At 44.3% G+C, this 20033-nt stretch overlaps 1 protein-coding gene across 1 annotated transcript in view; it reads right to left on the bottom strand.

The window, feature by feature from the left end:
- The window catches only part of Dmxl2 (Dmx like 2), a 119318-nt gene that overhangs the window by 24476 nt on the left and 74809 nt on the right, over positions 1–20033 (bottom strand). The window contains exons 17-24 of the mRNA XM_033765327.1: positions 15636–15755; positions 12099–12326; positions 8786–10468; positions 6067–6177; positions 3913–4082; positions 2153–2250; positions 1578–1772; positions 305–425 (exon numbers count right to left, since the gene is read on the bottom strand). Coding sequence (XP_033621218.1) covers positions 305–425; positions 1578–1772; positions 2153–2250; positions 3913–4082; positions 6067–6177; positions 8786–10468; positions 12099–12326; positions 15636–15755 — 2726 coding nt within the window. The remainder of the gene's footprint in view (positions 1–304; positions 426–1577; positions 1773–2152; positions 2251–3912; positions 4083–6066; positions 6178–8785; positions 10469–12098; positions 12327–15635; positions 15756–20033) is intronic.

Below are 20033 nucleotides of genomic sequence, written 5' to 3' on the forward strand. Positions count from 1 at the left end.
TGTTCTCTCTCTCCTTCTGCTTCTTCTTCCTCCTCTCTCTCTCTCTCTCTCTCTCTCTCTCTCGCTCTCTGCCTTCCTGCCTCCCACTCGCCTCCCTACAATAAAGATCTGCTACCGGACCTCTCGGTGCGTGCGTGGCATAATTGGGTAAGGGGCACCCAAAGGGGGCTCGAGACCCCTTTCACCAATGATGAATGCAACTGCACTGTAGACCTAAAATGCACCAATAAACTCAATTTTAAAAATAAATAAATACAGGAACTACATGGGACAGTCACTTCACTGCAGCTGTGAACCAGCTCACTGATACACTGAGCCCGTCTTCTGCTCGTACGCTCGTGTCAGGACGTGAAAGGTAGTCACACTGCTCTTCCATAGGAGAATAAAGAGTAAGACCAGGACACAGTAACATCCAGCCAGAGAGGCTGTTTGTAAAACAAGCATAAAGCAGTGTATCAATCTCACCTTAGACGTAGGTCAATTTAAGTTAGTTCAAATTAAATACTACTTATAACATTTGAACTTATGTAACGGTTCCTCTTAATTTCCAAATACGTTTCCACGTAAACAATTATACTATTTTAAAAGAACCACCTATTTACATGGCAGGTAACTCATACATCAGGGCTGCATACAGTATTCTATTCTTACTCTGCAGGAAGCTGTATTCAAATAAAACTGCTGAACTTGTGAATGGAGGTCATCACACGCTGCGCCCCTGTCCGCAGGGCCGGGTCAGGGCCAAGTGTGGAGCACAGTGGGGCAGGCATGCCTGAGACTGGAGGGAAGAGATCCCTTTGTCACCTGAGTAGCTTCTAAGCTAAATTTCCCATGTCAGTATTTCAAGCATTTCTACTTTTAAAAACCAGATGCCTGGGCTGGGATTTAGTTCAGTGGTACCACCACCTGCCTCGCAAGCTCAAGGTGTTGAGTTCGATCCCCAGTATAAAAAAAAAAAAAAAAGTCAGATGCCTGAGATAAGTATGACAATCTAATTTTTAATTTACAGTTATTTGTACTTCGTTAGGTATTTTCTATTCTGTCATGTAGTATTTCCAATTCGGTTTTTCCTACATGTTATTTGGACCGTTCCTAATGATACTAATCAACCTAAAAGGAAGATAAGTCATAACTAAATAAAAACACTATCACTCACTCTCATAATCACCTGCCAGGATTATTTACTAAAAATTGCAAAGCTTTACCTCTTTACTTTTGATTTCCAGTATCTACAACTATATAACAGAATAGTGCAGACTGCAATTTTGGTTCCTTATCTTTGAATTTCATTTATAAAAAAAGAAAATATCTGCCTTTCTCCACAGAATAAGGTGGTTATGGCCTATGTACTTTAAATGGTTCAGAATCACAAGACAGCTAAGAAGATGTCCATAAACCATGTTTTCATAAATTTTACCCATTATCTTGAAATGCAATTTGTCTTATATGCAATTTATATATAATTTTATCACAATACCACTATACATCGAGCAACCTCTGTAGTTATTCTCTATCCTTACAAACACGACAAAAAAACTGCAATGCCCCGAAGACCATTCAGGCTTTCAACCTCTTACCCACATTTTGTAACAAGTTTTATGTATACCTCTATGGCATCTTTCAATGAACCAGCTAACAAGAAAAAAGCAGCAGATTGTTCAAAGCGTTGCTTTCCAAGTAAAGAGAAAGCGTTCTTCAAAGCAGCTTTGCGCCACCGATCTTCAGTGAAGTTGTGACTGAAAAACGCTGTCATTTTTTCATCATGTTGTGACCTGGGAAGCAGAGCACAATCGTCTGTGGTCAGATCAAATGGCAAAAACAGCACTTCCATCATCGACAGAGTGTGAGAAAAAAAAGTAAAAACGCATTCACCTAAAACAGGAGCAGAATTGCCAGCACAGGCATCTCTGCCAGTGCCTCTTCACCTCCAGTACGGGGGCCCACAGTGCTGTGTATACCCCCCCCCCATTTTTTACTTCCCAATGTGCTTTTATCAACATGTTTTACAACATTCTGCCCCTATATATTTTTCCTATTTGTTGCAGATAAAGGAACCAAGCCATAACAAAGCTAGTTGATCCGACCTGATTATTTTCAAAGCATTCGTTTTCTGACCCGCAGCATTATTTCACTCCATGAGATCACAACTTACCTAAACAGACCCCACACTACTGCTTTCTTCTTCATGGAGAGGTAGAACAACGCAGCATCCAAAGCATCATTATTCCTTTGAAAAGAAGCTTTGGCGACCTAAACAGTAAATAAAATATTATTCCAACCATTTAACAAAACAATTACAATCAGTCAGCAATTAATGCTTTCCTGCTACTTCTGTGGCTGACAGAAACTGTGGGGACGGGAGAACCTGGCTCCACTCCAGTCACCAGTACTTTCTGACCCACACACCTGGAGACAGCGCCTGCCTGGGAGTAACTAACACCCTCACGGGCAGCAGGCTGCTCACCACCCAGCAAACAGCCCTTCCTGCCCAGCAGAGCCATCAGCCAGCACCCAGAGGGACGTCACCACCCGCACTACAGACCGGGCTGCAGTGTCCAGAAAAACGCACAGCTGCAGGGCCCACAGCAAGGAGTGGGAAAGGATCAGAATTCAGGTGGTGATAAAACCGACGTGGCAAACAACAGCAATCCAGTGTGCAAAGGATGCAATTGCTTCTTGAAAATTGACATACTGCAGTTCTTTATTGTTTTATGAAAGTTAAAATGTTAGCATCTACGGTAAATCTGATTTCGTAAATGAAGGGTCTCTCAACTAATACCACGAGAGACACTTGTGATAAACAATTATATACACTAAGCAAAGAAATTCATTTTAAAAACAAATGCTCTAGTAGTAAACATATTTTTTTAAACTTTTAGATCAAATTTTGACAATTCTAAAAACACACTCTTTCTGGCATGTAAAGTACAAAAGGTCCAAGGTCCTTTATTCTGAAGGGCTGACAAGCATCTCCTTAGGGGATGTGTGGAAGCCAGGGCCTCACTCAAGCTAAGCAACACTCTGCCCCCAAGCTACACCCGAGTTCCTGGCTTACAAAGCCATCTTTAATGATTTCATGTGCGGTTACTAGTAACCCCTCTGAACCGTACAGACAAAGCTGCTGAATTGATACAGAATAAGTCACTTCTACAAGGTGAAAAGCACTGACTTGTGTGTGACTGCACTGCTTCGCAGGCCGGAGCACAGGCCATGCACTGGGTCGCTAGGACGCTGCCTTCTCCTCTGATCACTAAACTGGGAGGTACTGGGGAGACCTGTGTGCGGTTCTCAGCTGTCACTGACTGACAGCAAAGCAGGAAGCTAATGGGGTATGGAGAAAGGAGGAAAGACAACTAAAATCACAGCACAAAAACATTCACTCTCCATGTTCTCTCCTGTCCCTTCCCTTAATTATTCTCTATTCCTTCCATCAGTGGGTAGGGGACAGTGGGGACAGGGTCTCACTATGTAGCCCAGGCTGACCTGGAACTCACTGTGTTGCCCAGGCTGGCCTCAAACTCACAGCGAGCCTCCTGCCTCAGCCTCCCGAGTGCTGCGATTACAGGTGTGCCCCACCAAGTCCAACTTTCTCCATCACCATCCTCCATCATTGAGTGCTTCACTGTTTGATCATTTTTGGAGAAATATTTATTCCACTCAGCTAGATTTATAGAGTGATTTCAGAGCCAAAATATATACATATCTCTTTGACTTAACTATAACAAATAAATCACTTGTAGGATTAAATCACACTTTATAAAGGTCAAGTTTTTGGAATCGCCATTAAATTGTATTTAAACAGTTCTCAAGATCTTTAGAAGTACAGACTAACTGCCCATGACAGGTTTTCTGTGAGACAGCTTTTTCTCTGAAGACTATTTCTGAATTTCACAGCCCACAGCAGCACACTACCTTCTCGATACACCTCCGGAGCGTGCTGATGTTTCTCACCCACCATCCTATCCCCATGGCTCTCAGCTCCGACCACTGCGGGTCCCCTCTCTGAATCGAAGGGATCATGTTGATCAGCTCCTCCTCAGCCTCAGAGTGAAAGGCCCAGGCGAAATGGCACGTAGACACACCTGCACGGGAAAAGGAAGTGACCTTCTGCGCTGCCTCAGACAGAAGAGGGCATCTTTTCATTGCACAACCATTCATTCTGAAAAGCGCTGTCCAGTGGAAGAAGCAAAGTCTATCGGCATCATTCAGGACGTCACGTTACAAGCTTCTGAACGCGTGATCAGTGGCAAGAAATGTGCACCCATCTCTTATCATTTTCCTGAACACAGCTGCTTTTTTTTGTCCACAGAAAAACAGAGATACCAATGCTTAATCCTTGGAAAAAAATGCTATGTAGCCATCAAGCTATCCACAGGTTTGGGCCCATGCCCTGCATGCTGCTTCCGCTCTGCTGGCTGCGGACCACGTCCTGCACACTGGAGCTTGCTGTCTCCTTCTCCTGGCCAGGGAACAGAGGATCACATGCAGCACAGAACTCCACCCAGTAGGTCACGGTCCTGAGTAGCAGCCCTCTGTCCTCATGCTTGGTTAACTACAGCTGCCTAATGCTGGTGCACACGGCATCTGAATTAAGAGGTGACAACACGGGCTCGGTGACTTTGGAAACAGGTGGGGAGCGATACACCGAGCACAATGGTGGACGCTGAGAGGGCTGGCAGGGCCAGGGCCGGTGTCCCTGGGGGAGAGTGCATGCCCACCAGCTTGAGCCAGCACAGGAGAAAGAGGGAGTAGGAGGGAGGAGGGAGGAGAGGGAGGAGAGGGAGGAGAGGGAATTAAGATGAGTTATGTATACGCACCAACACCACACAAGTAATGTAATGATTATGTATTACAAATGTGTAATAATTTAAAAAGAATTTTAAAGTGTTTTAAAAATGAGTAGTGAACAGATGTGAAAAGTTATTACAAAAGATAAAAACCTGGGGAGAGATGAATGTAGTGGTGCACACCTGTGATCCTAGCACTGAGGAGGCTGAGGCAGGAGGTTTCCTGCGAGTTTGAGGCCAGCCTGGGCTACACAGTGAGTTCAGGGCCAGGCTAAACTACAAAGTAAGTCCAACTATGGCCATTCCTTTGATGTTTCTTATCTACGCTGGCTATTCAACTTTTCTCTGAAAATTGGGCCCTGGACTGTAACCTACAATACCAGTCACTTCTCATCTGCGATGTTTTAACTACGGTCAAAGGGAAAATAGAATTCGAGAAAGCATGGGGAATTAGAGGCGATCAGCTCTCCCTGAACAAGGTACACAATTGCCAAGAGCTAAGCCATCGCCAACGCCTACCATTTCAAACCTTTCCAAGAATCTCCCAGGGGCAGAGACTGATGACAATCATGAGGCTGAGTGTTGCTACTGGGCTAAGTTTTGGCATCCAACACCACTCTTCTGGGCGTGGAAGAGCACGGCCTTTCGGAGGACATCATGCCAATACTTACCAGGTTTGGAATTTTCCCACCCTTTGACTCAGTCCTTCACCTCCAGGAAACAAACATGAAGAAACCACTGGAGTTGGACACACATAACTACATGCAAGGAGGTAAGGTGACTCATTACAATACCAACTCAAATTTTAAAAGCCAACGTGAGGGCCGGGGATTTAGCCCGGTGGTTCCGCTGCCTGTGTGGCAAGTGCAAGGTCCTGAGTTCAATCTCCGGTACAAAAACAAACAAACAAACAAAAAAACAAAACCACATGAGCTGAATACTTCAAAAGTAAGGCAGATGAAATGTAGTTCAAACTACAGACTATTAGGCAGCTGTCTAAAATCATGTTTTCAAAGATCACTCAGAGGTACAAGGTAAGTGCCATATAAGGACAAGCTACCAACCTTGCCACCTTTGGTCAGTACACACTTACTGGCTAAGCTACTGAAACTTCAGAGCACAGTCTCTGAAACCGCACTCTCCGAGCAGAGGGCACAGGATGGTGCGTGCAGGAAAACAGCCACTGGACACTTCAGGCAGGAAGGTCCAGGCAGGCACCGCTGTGAGTGCACAAGCACACAGACCCGCTGCCACACACACCGCAGCCCGGCCAGGGTACCTTGATGAAGCAGCTGGACACGGTAGAGAGGTGGCAGCGACGTGAGGAGGCAGGTGTGCAAGCGCATGGCCAGCAGGTACCGCAGGCCACACTCGTCCAGGGTGTCTCGGCCTGCGATTGGGGAGGGAACACAGCTGAGGAACAAAGGCTGGGGCGGCAAACGGCTCGGAACATGTTTCCAAATCAACACTAAACTCTGTAATAAATCACGCAGACTAAAACTGTCGAGGAACACAGCTTTACACAAAACGTGAATACTTAACTTCTCAGTGAAAAACTATAAGGGGAAATCCAATTACCTATTAGTACAAATAAGAGCATTTATATTTACTCATAATAAATGAGAGGAATCCTGAAATCCAATAAAATACACATTAACCGTAGTAAGGCAGGTATAAGTTTTTAAAATTTCCTCCATGCATTTTGATGAGATTTAAGGACAGGTTAACATAAATGAAGTGACATCACTTGTTACACAGTTAAATGTTTACATTTTTTAGGCCCTTTGGCCCGACTGAAAAAACAGTACTACCTGTAACTGTTCCACAATTAAGTTAAATCTAAACCTTGATTCCACAAATCTCCTTATACAAATGTGATTCCACTTAGTCAGAAGCTGAACAAAGGTATGAAAGAAGGACGTGTTTAACCCAAACTACAGCCACTTCTGGAAAAGAGCAATGCAAAAGTACTGATAAGCACGAGCCCAGGAACCGACACAGGGAAGTACTCAAAGTGTGGAATAAGCAGTATTTCCCAGAATAAAACAAAAATCTCAAATACCCAAATTCCAGCTCCAGCTGCTTCCCATGACCTACTCTACTCACCCACTGTCACTCAACAAACGTCTCACCCACTGCACATGAGGCACAGTTTGGGCACCAGGGCTTCAGCAGTGAACAGTTATATTCTCATGGAGTTTACATTTCAGGAGGAAATCACACATGGAAATTAATGCCATGGAGCAGGAAAAGGCAGACTTGAGAGACGGGATGCCACAGGGAGAGGGTTCTCTCTTCTACAGTGCTGCCAGGGGAGAACTTTCCAGGTAGAAAAAATTTTAGCAGAAATCTGAGATTTCTGGAGATTAGGAACAGTGCATTCTATCAGAGGAAAGAGGACCTGCAAAAAGCCTGAAAACGGAAAGGTGTGTGCTCATGTCTGTGGGACAGCAAGGAGGCAGCGCAGGGAGCGGAAATGAGCATCAGTCTGGGGGCCTGAGGACCATGCCGGGTCCTGATTCTCACTCCCACGTGCCAGGGGAAGCCACTGAGTGCGCACAGCAAGTGCATCACTGGTTCCTACACAGAGGACAGTTGAGCTGACATAAAGGAAGCCGTCAGGAGGCTGTGTTATAACCAGGCAGGGGCACAGAGCTGCAGGCAGATGAGAAATGGTGGATCTGGGTGGAACAGAACTGGTGGCATCTTCCCATGGACTGTGAGAGGTACAGCCTGGGTCAGGAGCGCCTGCCCCTCCTCTCCTGAGCAAAAGGAACCCTTTCCTGGAGGTGTGCAACTCATTTATCTGAGCTTTGGTTCCCACTGTGAAATGTTCCTGCCTCCCCCACCACTGGATGTCCACTGTGACCAGGTTCGATCTTCCCACGCTGCTGCCCAGGGACAGTTTAAACTGCTTTTCACGGCTGATGGCATGCCTACTTTCTTAATATCCCAGAGTAAAAACTCTAATACACAGTAAGTATTCAAGAGCTTATGATTATTCTGGGGAGAATCTTGGTCTACTGTATACAGCCTTCTGGTGAGTGGCTGTTTCTTCCTTCTTAACATAGTTAGAAAACAGGTCATGGACAAAACTCTAGGTCTCTTATAATTTTAATTCACAGAAGGGACACCAGGATATACTGCAAAGGTATAAACCTATATAAAGTGGTATTTTCTAACTGGCTCTAAGGAACAGTCTTTTTTACCCAAATCTGGAAATCTTATGAAATTGTTAAAAAGAATACAAGCTTAGAAGAAACAGTATTTCCACATATGAACCCCGATTCTTCTGTTCAATGCCTATGTGCTATCAGATGAATCAATTTCCTAAGGATCAGTGTCATCACGTATCAAACGTAATAGCTACGTATCTACTAAAAAAAGTATGATAATTAAATGGAATAAAGTACAAAATGTGCCTGGCGTGCAGTAATTCTTCACTCCTGCACAGTACTGAATGAGCAATCAGTTTTGGTTTCCTTTACCAATGCCACTGCTTACAATCAACACCATTACCTTCAATGGTCTGCATGGAAGAGAATGAGTGTAGTTTCAGGGGCAGCCAAACATTTTCTAGTTATAGAATGAATCAGGTAAAACATATATTTCGTTAAAAGTCTGAAAACCTTTGTCTCAAGAGACCTTTTAACTATAAAATACTACTTACGCCTAGAACTGGGAAGATAATTGAGCCTGAGGTCCTTCATGATTCCACAGAAAAATTTACAAATGAGCCACTAATATCATTCAAAGAAAAAGCAGGATTCAATCTGTTTGGAGAGAGAGACTATATATCCGTATGTGAAAATGCACACAGATATCACAAGTCCATGATGTCACACGTGCAAGTGAGCGCCTGCCTTCACTATCTTAGGACCTGTCAGGGGAGGCCTTTCCCCTGCGGTGAGACAAAGACCACAGTTCAGCACGCGTAACTGCACTGAGAATCCCAACACTTCTCTGTGTTCTTACACATCTACAGTAAGGCTGCTTACCTGAGCAATGCTTATCTCTATTTTCATTGAGCTCAGTGCTGGTGGTAGCCACGGTGTCAGCCAAGGCCACAAGGAACATCTGTTCCAGCCGCGTGAGGCCTGGCAGACTGGAGTGCATGAGATGGGAGGACAGCACCCGGGCGTGTTCCTGGCCGAAGTAGGCCGGTCCGTACTGGGAAAGGTTTATGACTTTCGATTTGTTTTCTCTCTTTTCTGGCTCTAAGTCAATATCGTCCGTCGTTATATCCTGGATCTGGAACAGCTCTGAATACTGATCCTCTGCTTGACTCTCAGGGTGATCTTCACACCCCTGTGGCACGCTGGCACTTTCTTCTGCAATCCTGTAGGATGCATCCTGATCTGCAGCAAGCAAGGCATGCAGCGGCAGCGGGGGAATGGAATCGATCTCAGTGTAATCTCGAGTGCCGTCTTTGCCTATGGTGACGGTATCCTTCGCCGTGCTGCCGCTTACACTGATAGTTCGAGAAAGATGGCGCTTACTTCCTTCTCCTGTGTCAGGGTCTCTAACTATTGCAACTTCGCCCGCGATACACTTCACTAAGTGAGACAGAATGGCCTTAGCCCTACGAACCTTCCCTAAATCCATCAACTCTAACAGCTGAGTTGGATGATACTGCGGAAGAGTAGGGGACAGTACATGTGCAGCCTCAAACAGGCCACCATCCTGAACTACTGCTGGCGAACAGAAGACATCATCAGTGACGGCTGTTCCTTCAACTAGACTTTTTCTTGCCAGCGCACTCGATTTAAAGGAAGAGTGGTCCTGTGTGACTGTCTCCTCCACACCAGGACTACCGGCCTCGGAGTCTCCATACTTGACGGCATGCTTCCACTGGGCATACACATGCATCTCACAGTCCATGCCCACCACCAGTATCCCATCCCTCACCCAAGAGAGAGAGACGGGCAGGGAAGGGGTACCATCCACCGAGGACACCAAGTCTATGGACCGGAGAAGGACCCATCGCGACCTAACTCCTTGCTTGATGCTACCACCAAGTGGCAAAGTGATGACAGCGACCCCGTCCTTGCTGTTGGTCTGCTCAGTCACAATTCCTGAGAGCCTGCCGTACATGAAGATGTTAGCACCAACTCCCACCGTGAGAATGTGGGAGCCATCTTCTTTGGACACCCAGTCCAAATGCACCAAATGCTTGATATTTGGAATAAGGTACCTATCATCCTTGCTTAAAAGTGAATCTGATTTGCTATATACAAAAAGATTACTATCCACGCTGATCCTTGAGTCAAGTACACTCCCGACCTTAACCAAATCATCAAGATGAATTGTTTGCTCTAAAACCCAGTCGGACCCTCCTGTAGATTCACATTCGAATATGCAAACATGCATGGAGAACTCCTTAGAAACAAAGCCGTTGTGGTGGACGGGCTGCTTGTAAGCCACGGCCAGGCGGCCTGTGTACGAGCAGCTGACAGCAACAGGCCTTCCCACGATGCTCACTGTGCTGCTGTTGGCTTCTCCCTCGTCGTTCATCAGGGGCCATCTCCTCCAGAGATAGGTTTCTTTCTCGTCACCTGCAGTACCCGGCAGGCTGGGTTCCACACAGCACTTCCAGAAACGTACTTTATTGTCCGAGCAAGTTGTAACCACTAAATAAGGCGCAAGGCACACCGGATAAATGGAAGAGGAGCTGAGATGACCTTAGAAAAGAAAAAGCAGGCAGTCATAATGCCAGAACTACAAAGTCACATGCCCAAGATCAAATTCTAGACTATGTAGATTAAAAGCCACTGTGAGCTGTGGATAACTCTGCAGTCACTCTCCCCTGCCTGGGTCATGCCCTACATATATACTGGTCAAGATTTCTACAGAGGTCAACAGCCCTGCAGCAAAATGACAGCATGCGAGAACATCACTTCACTAGCTGTTGGGTAATTATATTTAACTGGGACACTCAAGGGCTGGGGATGTAGCTCAGGACTGCAGCACTGCACAAGGCCCTGGTTTGATCCCTGGCAACAAAAAATAAATAAAATAAAACTCAAGAGCAAAGCAGCAACTCAATCCTTAATCAGTAAGCGTACCACAAGCTGGCATCTCCATGTGCCTTTCCCACGCGTCTCCCTGGCCCACACCCGCAGAGCCTATCATTTTTACCACAGATGTGTGCGGTCACTGCAGTTTGCCCTTGAACTGCCCCAACCTCACCCTCACTAACCCAGACCCCAGTTACCCCACCATCAATTTTTTCAGAGAGCTGAGCAGATCGATATATTTTTATTGTTTAACTAATCCTCTCATAACACTGAAGCAGAATCCTATTTTTCCCTGACTGCCAAAGACTAAAATGCCCATCCATTTATTTTCAGCTATTGGGTACAGGGTCATAATGATTAAGACTTGGGGTCAGAAGATCTGGATTCAAGTTCTAGTCCATCAATACCTTCAAAAGAGTGGGAAAACCATTTCAACATCTGAGCCTGTTCCATCCAAGTAACAGGAACAGCTTGTACCTCCCTGGAATGTTACTGCTGACAAGACATTTGAAAACACTTTATAAAGCCCCAACAAAATGATTTATCATGCGCTGCAATAAATTCATGTGAGTGTATCCTAAACCTTCCAAATACGAGGAGATAAAAATCTTGCCTAGGTCTGTACCTGCCACAAAATGAACTCTTCTTGGGGTTATCTTTCTACAGTGAAAGCACTCTTGTCTGAGGAACGAGTAAGAGAACCCAAGCTCAGTATCACCTGCCAGTAACCCGAACAGCACTGCACCTCCAGCTTTGGTTCCCTAAAATCATTAGGAACCCGACCCTAGGTGAGACCTGCACAGGTGGCAGATCACTTCAAGTACAGCACTCTGTCCTACCATCCAAATCCTCTTAGCCACGATGTGCAAGTCAGTATCACTCTACCTGTTAAATTATAATCTTTATCCTCAACTTTCCCCAAAAGTATTTGCCAACACTTGTTCAAATATCCGTAGTAGAAGCGAGACATGAATGAAAGTGAGACACGATGGGATGGAAAGTCTTAAAAAAATGCTTCAGTGATTTACACCGGAACATGTATGTTCTCTGAAATGTTACTACCACAGCACTCCCAAGTGCAGACAAGACACTTCGTGTGAAAATATTTACATTTTTCTGTCAAACTGATATCACAAAAATTTATTTCTAACAAAAACATTTCTAAACTAATGACTCACTACTAGAAAATAAGTATTTCCATGTCAATGCAATACCTGGTTTTCTCTTTTACCACTCTAGAGTTCACGATTTTACCGCCCTTAGCTAAAAGTGCTCTACCTTAAAGATAGCTTACCTGCCGAAGGTGTGGCTCTGATGACTTCAACTCCATCTGGGAGATCGATAGGCCGGCTGTACACCAGCCTAGAACTCAGGATCAGTTTACTCGCAGTTTGGAGGTTGACGATTGATGATGAATGCGGCATGGGGCTCACACTAGGGGAGGTTTCCGGGGAAGAGTCCACAGTCTTCTGTCCAGGAACTGACAGCAGACTCTCAGATGAATAACCTTCTGAAGCTTTAGCTTTAAAAGTAAATTAGGGAATTTGTCACGACCATCACTCTGCACATGGTCTTGAGAAGTGGTGGCGAATCTGCAGCAAATGTGCCACAGCGGGCAGGCAGAGGCCCCTGTTGGCACACGAGCCAAGTCGCCCAGCCAAGGGCTGACAAATTATCAGCACGTATACGGCCACAAAGATCACAGTAACTGCAAAAGCACACCAGAGGCAAACTTTTACCTTCCAATAAAAAGCTATTTGTGTCACTGAAAGCTCTGTTTTGTTTTGTTTTTTCTTTTTTGGTACCAGGGATCGAACTCAGGATCTTGTGCTTGCAAGGCAGGCAGAACCACTGAGCTAAATCTCCAGTCTGAAAGCTGTTATTGTGTAAGAGTTTGTTTTGTTTTGTTTTTTTCCCTAAACAAAAACCTCTGAGGTAAGCAGGTGGGTTTGGGCTGCAATCTGGGCACCCATCACTAATCTAGCACAATAGCAAGTGCAGTGCTGATGCCTGTGATGCCAGCTCCTTGGGAGGTGGAGGCTGGGGAACTGAAAGGCCAGCCTGGGAAAAAAAGTGAGATCCTGCCTCAAAACTTACATGGGGTGGGGACACAGCTCAGTGCAGAGCCCTGGCCTAGCACTCGTGCAAGGCCCACTGTTCGAACTCTAGTGCTACACCACACAGTCTTACAAATATTTCTTGGGAAACGACAACTTTCAGATTTTTGCCTGGTTACTTCACTAATTTTTAAAGATTATTACTCCTCAGCATCATCACAGGGGTACTGCTGGGAGAACTACAAGGTGTAATAGCTAGCAGGAAACCTGAAATTATACATCTAACGCCCTTAACCATTAAACATATTACAGGCTTGAGGAACTTATTTAACACACAAACTCAGAGACGAAACCCCAGACAGCCAATTCTGCAGACTCAGGACAGATCCCATAATCTGCACTTTAGTGAGTGGCCCAGGTGTTTCTGAAACGTGTGAGGTATGAGGCAGCCTTTGATCAGTGCACTTCCTCAGATGAAGATATTTAACCTTGGAGAGCACAAAAGATTTTTCTAAGGTCATATAATTAGCTAGCAGCAAAGAACACAACTATCAAGTACTCAAATAAGGTAATAATTTCAACAAACAAAAGTTCCAAGCCAGGCATCGTGGCACACACCTGTAATCCCAGCACTTGGGAGGCTGAAGCAGAGGACTGCCGTAAGTCTGAGACCAGCTTGGGCTATGTAGCAAGACCCTGTCTCAGAAACAAAGGATAATAACAACAGGAGCTCCAGACACTGAAGGGAATACTAGCTGACCGGCTCTGAAAGGCAAGTCAAGTGTGGACTAGAACAGAGAGCAAATCTCTGAACAGAAAGAGTTGCAGTTATCTGTGCTTCGGTTACAGTGAGAGCTGCTCCGGACTGTGCTTGTCTCTCCCCTGTGGGCCATGAACGCATCCAGGACAGGGATATGGAGCACCGGCACACGAGAGAGAGAGAGCAGAAGGCTGATCCTTTTAGCTTCTGGTGCACAGCAAACATGTCAACCTATCTTGTAACAGCAGGTTACTCAGTAAGAACAGGAAAACACTCTCAAACAGAGCAAGACAGTACAGTGGCATCGGCTGTCAGAAGACAGAGGTCCTAATCCTGGATTAGCACTAATTAGATGTATTTCCTTAAACGGGGCATACTGCCACCTCTGTCTATTTTCTTATCTGCAAAGCAAAGTTGAACTATATCATTTCTCTTCTTATAGGCCAAGCAACTGTCAAAAATGTATCCCATGCTAGGAAAACATGAAAAGGAGAAAAAGCAAAGACTTCAGAGCAAACAAGGCTTGATTTTGAAATCTGATCCTATAAAAATTATAATTTAACAATTACAACAAGTTACTTAAAACAAATGAAATATTTCGCCTCATTCCATTAGTAAACTGGATAATATCTATCTCACATGTATAAAGCACACATCTCAATATCAGGGATCCAGAAAGTCCTCAACACCTCTCCTTCTCCACCTAAACTAAGGCCAACCCTCTCATTCTCAGACCGGATCTGACTCAAAGGCGTTGCACACATGGTCCACTGAGCCTGTGGTCCCAGCTGGAGAGTGCCTGCTGCCTCCTCTGTCCTCTCAGCACACATCTGTGCCCACTACTGATGCCATGGACAGGTGAGGGACAGCAGCGGGGTCCGAGCTGTCACAGGGTCCCTGCCCTACCGCACGCAGCCCCCGTGACCACCACACCTCTGTCAGAGCTGCCCCGGCTCCGGGCCGGATGTCAGAACACACCGTGTGCTCTGGTGGGCCGAGGCCGTCCCCATCACGCCCCTTCCTGTTGCACTGCGGAGAGAACACAGGCCAAACGGCAGCTCAGAGGACTCTGAAAGACCTTCCTGAACTCCCAGTGCCTCATGATTAGGCTCTATCAGCCACTGCGAAAGAACCAAGTTACTTGGCTTTTCTAATGCCTGTCTATGGCCCAGTCGGACTTGCGATCTATAAAAAAGTGTCTAATTACCAAGTGTCAATTAAAAACAGAAATATTTTTGTTGTTGTTTTGGAGATAGGGTTTCACTACATAGTTCAGGCTGGCCTTGAACTCAGGGCAATTCTCTTGCTTCAGCCTCCAGAGTGCTGAGATTATAGGCATGAACCACCATGCCTGGCACAAAAATACATTTTAAAAGGAGTAATACTATGTGAAAAAGCAGATTCTGGTTGGCATGACTATCAAGCAGTCCTTCATTCTGACAGTTGCTGCTCACAATATCAAGTCTAAGTTTGTTTGTTTGTTTTTAAAGATGTGGGCTGGGAGTGTACCTCAGGGGTGGAATGCATGTCTAACATGCACAGGGTCCAGGGTTCAACCCCCAGAACTATGAAAACAGTCTATGGTGTATGATCAGTGTCTCTGCTTCCTGCTACAGATTTCCTAATTTATTAGAAGACTAAACTGTGTGTGTACAGCAAAAGCACAAATGGAACAGTTGCTCATATTTTTCCCAGCAGTCACTGCTTCCCTCAGTGAGGCTGAGGCCGGCGCGCCCTGTATCACATGGCCACAGCGTTACTCAGCAAAGAAGCCCAACACTATCTGTGGACAGAATCTAGACGCTGAGCCATGACAGGTACTCAACACAAAGTAACTTGTGGTTTTTCAGTATGTCCAGTGCCTGGTTTGTTTTCAAGGCTAACTCGTCTCATTAACAACGCATGACTTGTAGTTGAAGTCAGGTAGATACGTACTTGGACTTGGCCAAACCTCACTTTAGAGCGTCAGCTCCAATGCACTCTGAGCGGCTCTGCCCCACGCCGCGGTCCTCACCTAAGCACGCCTGCACAGACTTCAGGTGCAGGCGCCACATGTGCAGGATGGAGTAACTGCTGCTGTCCTTCTCGATGACTACGAGAAAGAACTTCTCCGAGAATGGAGGTGGGCGATACCCTAGTGTTTAAAGGGAAAGGACGGTTAATAAATAATATTTGTTTACTCTAATAAAGCAACAAATACTCATGTATATAAGAAATTAAATCCCAAGTTAGTTAAAAAACAGTATCTATTACATTTGCAAAGAACCTGTGGGTTGTCAGAATCAGGGATGTTATGTTTCACCCACTAGTTTTCACCCCAGGAAACATCCATGTAGCTTTCTGACATGTTACATCAGAACCTTCAGACATCATTTTACGCCATTTATTCTATTTTCAACACAAAAACCTCAGTGAAAGAAAAAACAGGGGCCATTTTATTTTTAAGCTTGTTTATTGGGAAAGGATAATTTGGTTCTCCATGCTTAAAAGAATATTTTTAAAAGCTAAATGACACCTCTGGCCAGGTATACCTGTAATCCCAACACTTGGGAGGCTGAGGCAGGAGGACTGTTGCCAGTTAGAAGCCAGCCTTTGAAGCTACATAGTGAGTTCAAGGCCAGCCTGAACTACACAGTGAGACCCTGTCTCAACACACACACACACACACACACACACACACACACGCACGCACGTGGACGCGCACGCGCACTCGCACTCCTGATACGTATAAAAGTTGGAAGGAAGAAAGAATGCTGCGGTCTGAATATGGTTTGTCTCCTCCAGAGCACAGGCTGATGTTTCACTCCCACTGTGAGATAGGAAGGCAGACACCGAGTGCACTGTTGTGGGGGGCGCGGCTCTTGGAGGTGGCTAGGATTGGACCAGGTCATCAGGGTGACGCCTCCATGGCTAAATGCAAGGACTTCCCAGCAAGAGGGAGATAGCACCCGAGCCACAGGGCCACACCAGCTTGCTCTCCCAGGTGGTGGCGGGTGATGTCAGGACTCATTTCTGTCACTGCCAGCCTCTCAGTTCTAAAATCATGAGCCAAAGTGAACCTCTTTTCTCTGCAATTTCACTCAGCGGTACTGTGTGACTGGCAACAGAAAACAGACCAATGCTCGGAAGAACCAATTCTAGGAGGATTTTCAGACCTTTTGTTTGCTAGTTTTTGTTTTTTTGTTTTTTGAGACAGGGTCTCACTATGTAATTGAGACTGACCTGGAACTCACTATGTAGCCCAGGCTGGTCTCGAACTCACAGTGATACTCCTGCCTCAGCCTCCTGAGTACTGGGATTACCTGTGTGCACCACCACGCCTGGCTGAAAAATTTTTGTCTTTGGTACTGGGAACTGAACTCTGGCCCTTGCACTTGAGGCAGGCAGCAGAACCACTGAGCCAAATCCCCAGTCCTTCATACCATTTTGTGTAAAAGTTAGGTGGCTATCAAAGACTACCGGGGCTCCACCACAATCCACAAAAGGCCACACAAATGGAGATCAGTCAGTACAACAGAGCTCAAAGAATAAAATACTGTGCCACTTAAAAATGAGCTGAAGGGCCCAGGATTTAGCTCAGTGGTTCTGGCACCTGCTTCACAAGCACAAGGACCCAAGTTCAATGCCTGGTACCCAAGAAAACAAAACAAAACAAAAAAGCTCATTTAAAAATGAGTTGACAAAAATGTCAAAGAGAAAGAGCATATAAAGAAAGGGAAGGAAGGAAAAGAAGGAACAGAGGTAAGGGAGAAGGCAGACTGAGCAAGAACTGGCCTTACATAAAGCCCCAGCGCCCCTAATGAGCACAAACTTCGCATACTGAAAATTGACAATTAAAAGGAAAATGAAATATTGTGTTTGTTCTATATGAAAATAACATCTAAAAAAATCACCAGGGGAAGGGTAGTGGTAAGAGTATAGAAAGATTTCATAGAAATTTCATGTATTTCCTTATGAAAACACATTTGTGGGCATAATTTTTTCTGTTGACAATTATATTCTTCATATATGAAAATCAGATCTACACAAGACAACAGAAATTTTCTTTAAAAATAAAAACTCACTGGTTCTGCCACCTGCCTCACAAGAACAAAGTCCCAAGTTCAATTCCCAGTACCAATAAATAAGTGAATGAATGAATGAATGCTCCTGGCCTATAATACCAGCATTCTGAGAGGCTGAGGCAGGAGGATCACAAATTTAAGCCCAGCCTACACAAGGGTTTGTTAAGGCAAGACCATGCCCCAAAATAAAAGAAAATGAAAAGGTCTGTGGATACTGATCCCTCGTACCACAAAAAGAAAATTCCAAGCAACAACTCATTGGCAGTGAACCCTACAGTATGACTCAAAGCATGGAGAGCATTCCAGTTAAAATGAACAGTCCAAAGTGTGACATCATGCTTACAAAAGATAAGCCTGAGATAGCTTGGGCCTGAAAGAATGCACATGATCAGAAAAAAAGAGGACTCAGAAGAAGCTAGAAAAAGCCCTTACCAGCCTGAGATAGGACAATTTGAGCATTAAAAAGAATAAATGCAAAATGATGCAAACATAAAAATCCCTACATTACACAAGCAGAGTACTCCACTGTATGTATATTATCAACCAAAAAAGACTTTTTAAAAGTGAGTTTGTACTGATATGCAAAACACAAAACCAAAGAGCGGTAGCCACTGGAGAAGACTATAGCACAAACTCCTTACTCTAAACTGTGGGTCAGGGGACAGACGAGCCACACCCTGCCACTCCTGAAGTAGCACTGGTTTTCAAAGAAACTAACAGCCCTCCATAATGGGAAGTCTTTCTTTATAGATGCTTTCCAGCTAATAAATAAATAAATAAATAGAGAACAGATAAAATTAGAAAAATATGACTCTGTAATCACTAGCAATATAACTGAATTAAATATTCAATGGAAGAAACCATGGGCTGAAGAATGCTAGAAAACTACACTGGAGCTCAAATCCTTTCATGAAACAATTACAAAACTGGGAAGAAAAACAAACCACACAGAAACTAAAAGCAAGTCAAGTAGAGTGCATACAACTAGCAGAGGCTGGGGCAGGAGGATGGAAGTTCATGGGTAGCTAAGCAACACTGCATGACTCAATCTCATAACAACACAAAAAGTGAGCTAGCTAGCCAAAGGAAGGTCGAGAAACACTGAGAAAAATCCTTGGGCCTGATTTAGCAAAAGCTTAAGAAGTATAAAAAGGAAAACTTTTTTTTAAATTCCCAAATGCAAGTCTGTTGCTTAAAAATATTATACAAATATTTTTTAAAATTACTTTATATACTTTATATACTTTTTAAAACATTTAACCCAGAGAAAGTACAATACACAAAAGCAAGCCTGAAATCTACAAAGCAACACTGTTGTGCTACAAAATTATTAAACAGGCAACTAAATAATTTATACATAAAGCAAGTTGATATATGAAGCAGGAAAGAAAAACTAAACTTGTCTAAGGAGTAAAAACAATGTCTGAGCTAGTTTGAGAGAAGACAGAAACTCACTCTAATTTCCAGTAAACACAAAGCAAATTCAGTAGAAACAGTTTTTTATATGTCTACATGTAATTCTGTGATTAAAACCATACTAAGTAAAGTATATCCATAGATATGGTGTGAGGGAAAAGCATAATGAATATTTTAAAATTTTAAAACCTCATCACAGGACAAGACACACCGGCATCCTCTCTCCTGAGGTCTTTATTTGTGCTGTCCTGACAGCCTTGGTGTCCTGAATTCTTTCGTGATCATTTTGACTTTGGAGAAGAGCTAGAAGTCACACAGTGCCAGATCTGGTGCTGATGGTGGATGAGGAGACAGAGCCATGTTTTTAGGAGCCTGCTTTTCTGTTGGGTGGTGCTCGACAGCAGCATTCACTGTATTTTTATCACACCTCATGAAGACAAAAAAGAGGCTTCTAGAACTGCTTCAGAAAGTGACAATGATGGGACTAGTAAGTCTGGAAAAAGGGGAGGGGAGGGATTTTTAAACTAATGGCAAAGTGTCTCATCCTGCAATAATCTTCAAATATTCACCACATATTTTGATCACCCCGCGTAGTCAGTCTATAATCATAATAAGATAAAATATCTGGAAAACCTCTGTAAACTAAGAAAGTATTCTTCACAGAAAACTACTACTAAAAGCAGGACATATTTTCATTCAAATGGAATATGTTTCATAACTACAAACTGTGACTTCTAAAAGAAACATTTAAAGACCAAAATATATAATAAATACTGTGAAATAGGAAGAAAATGTTCAAATGTGAAGGGGCACAAGGGAGGGAGGAAAGGAAAAGGGAAGAAGGGAAAAGAAAAAAAATCGAGAAAAGATAAAACAGAAACAAAGCTTTTATAAATAAAGGAGGGCCAGGGATTTAGCTCAGTGGTGCCGCT

The sequence above is a fragment of the Fukomys damarensis genome, unplaced genomic scaffold, assembly GCF_012274545.1.
Source record: "Fukomys damarensis isolate Sample0158 unplaced genomic scaffold, DMR_v1.0_HiC HiC_scaffold_17, whole genome shotgun sequence".
NCBI lineage: Eukaryota > Metazoa > Chordata > Mammalia > Rodentia > Bathyergidae > Fukomys > Fukomys damarensis.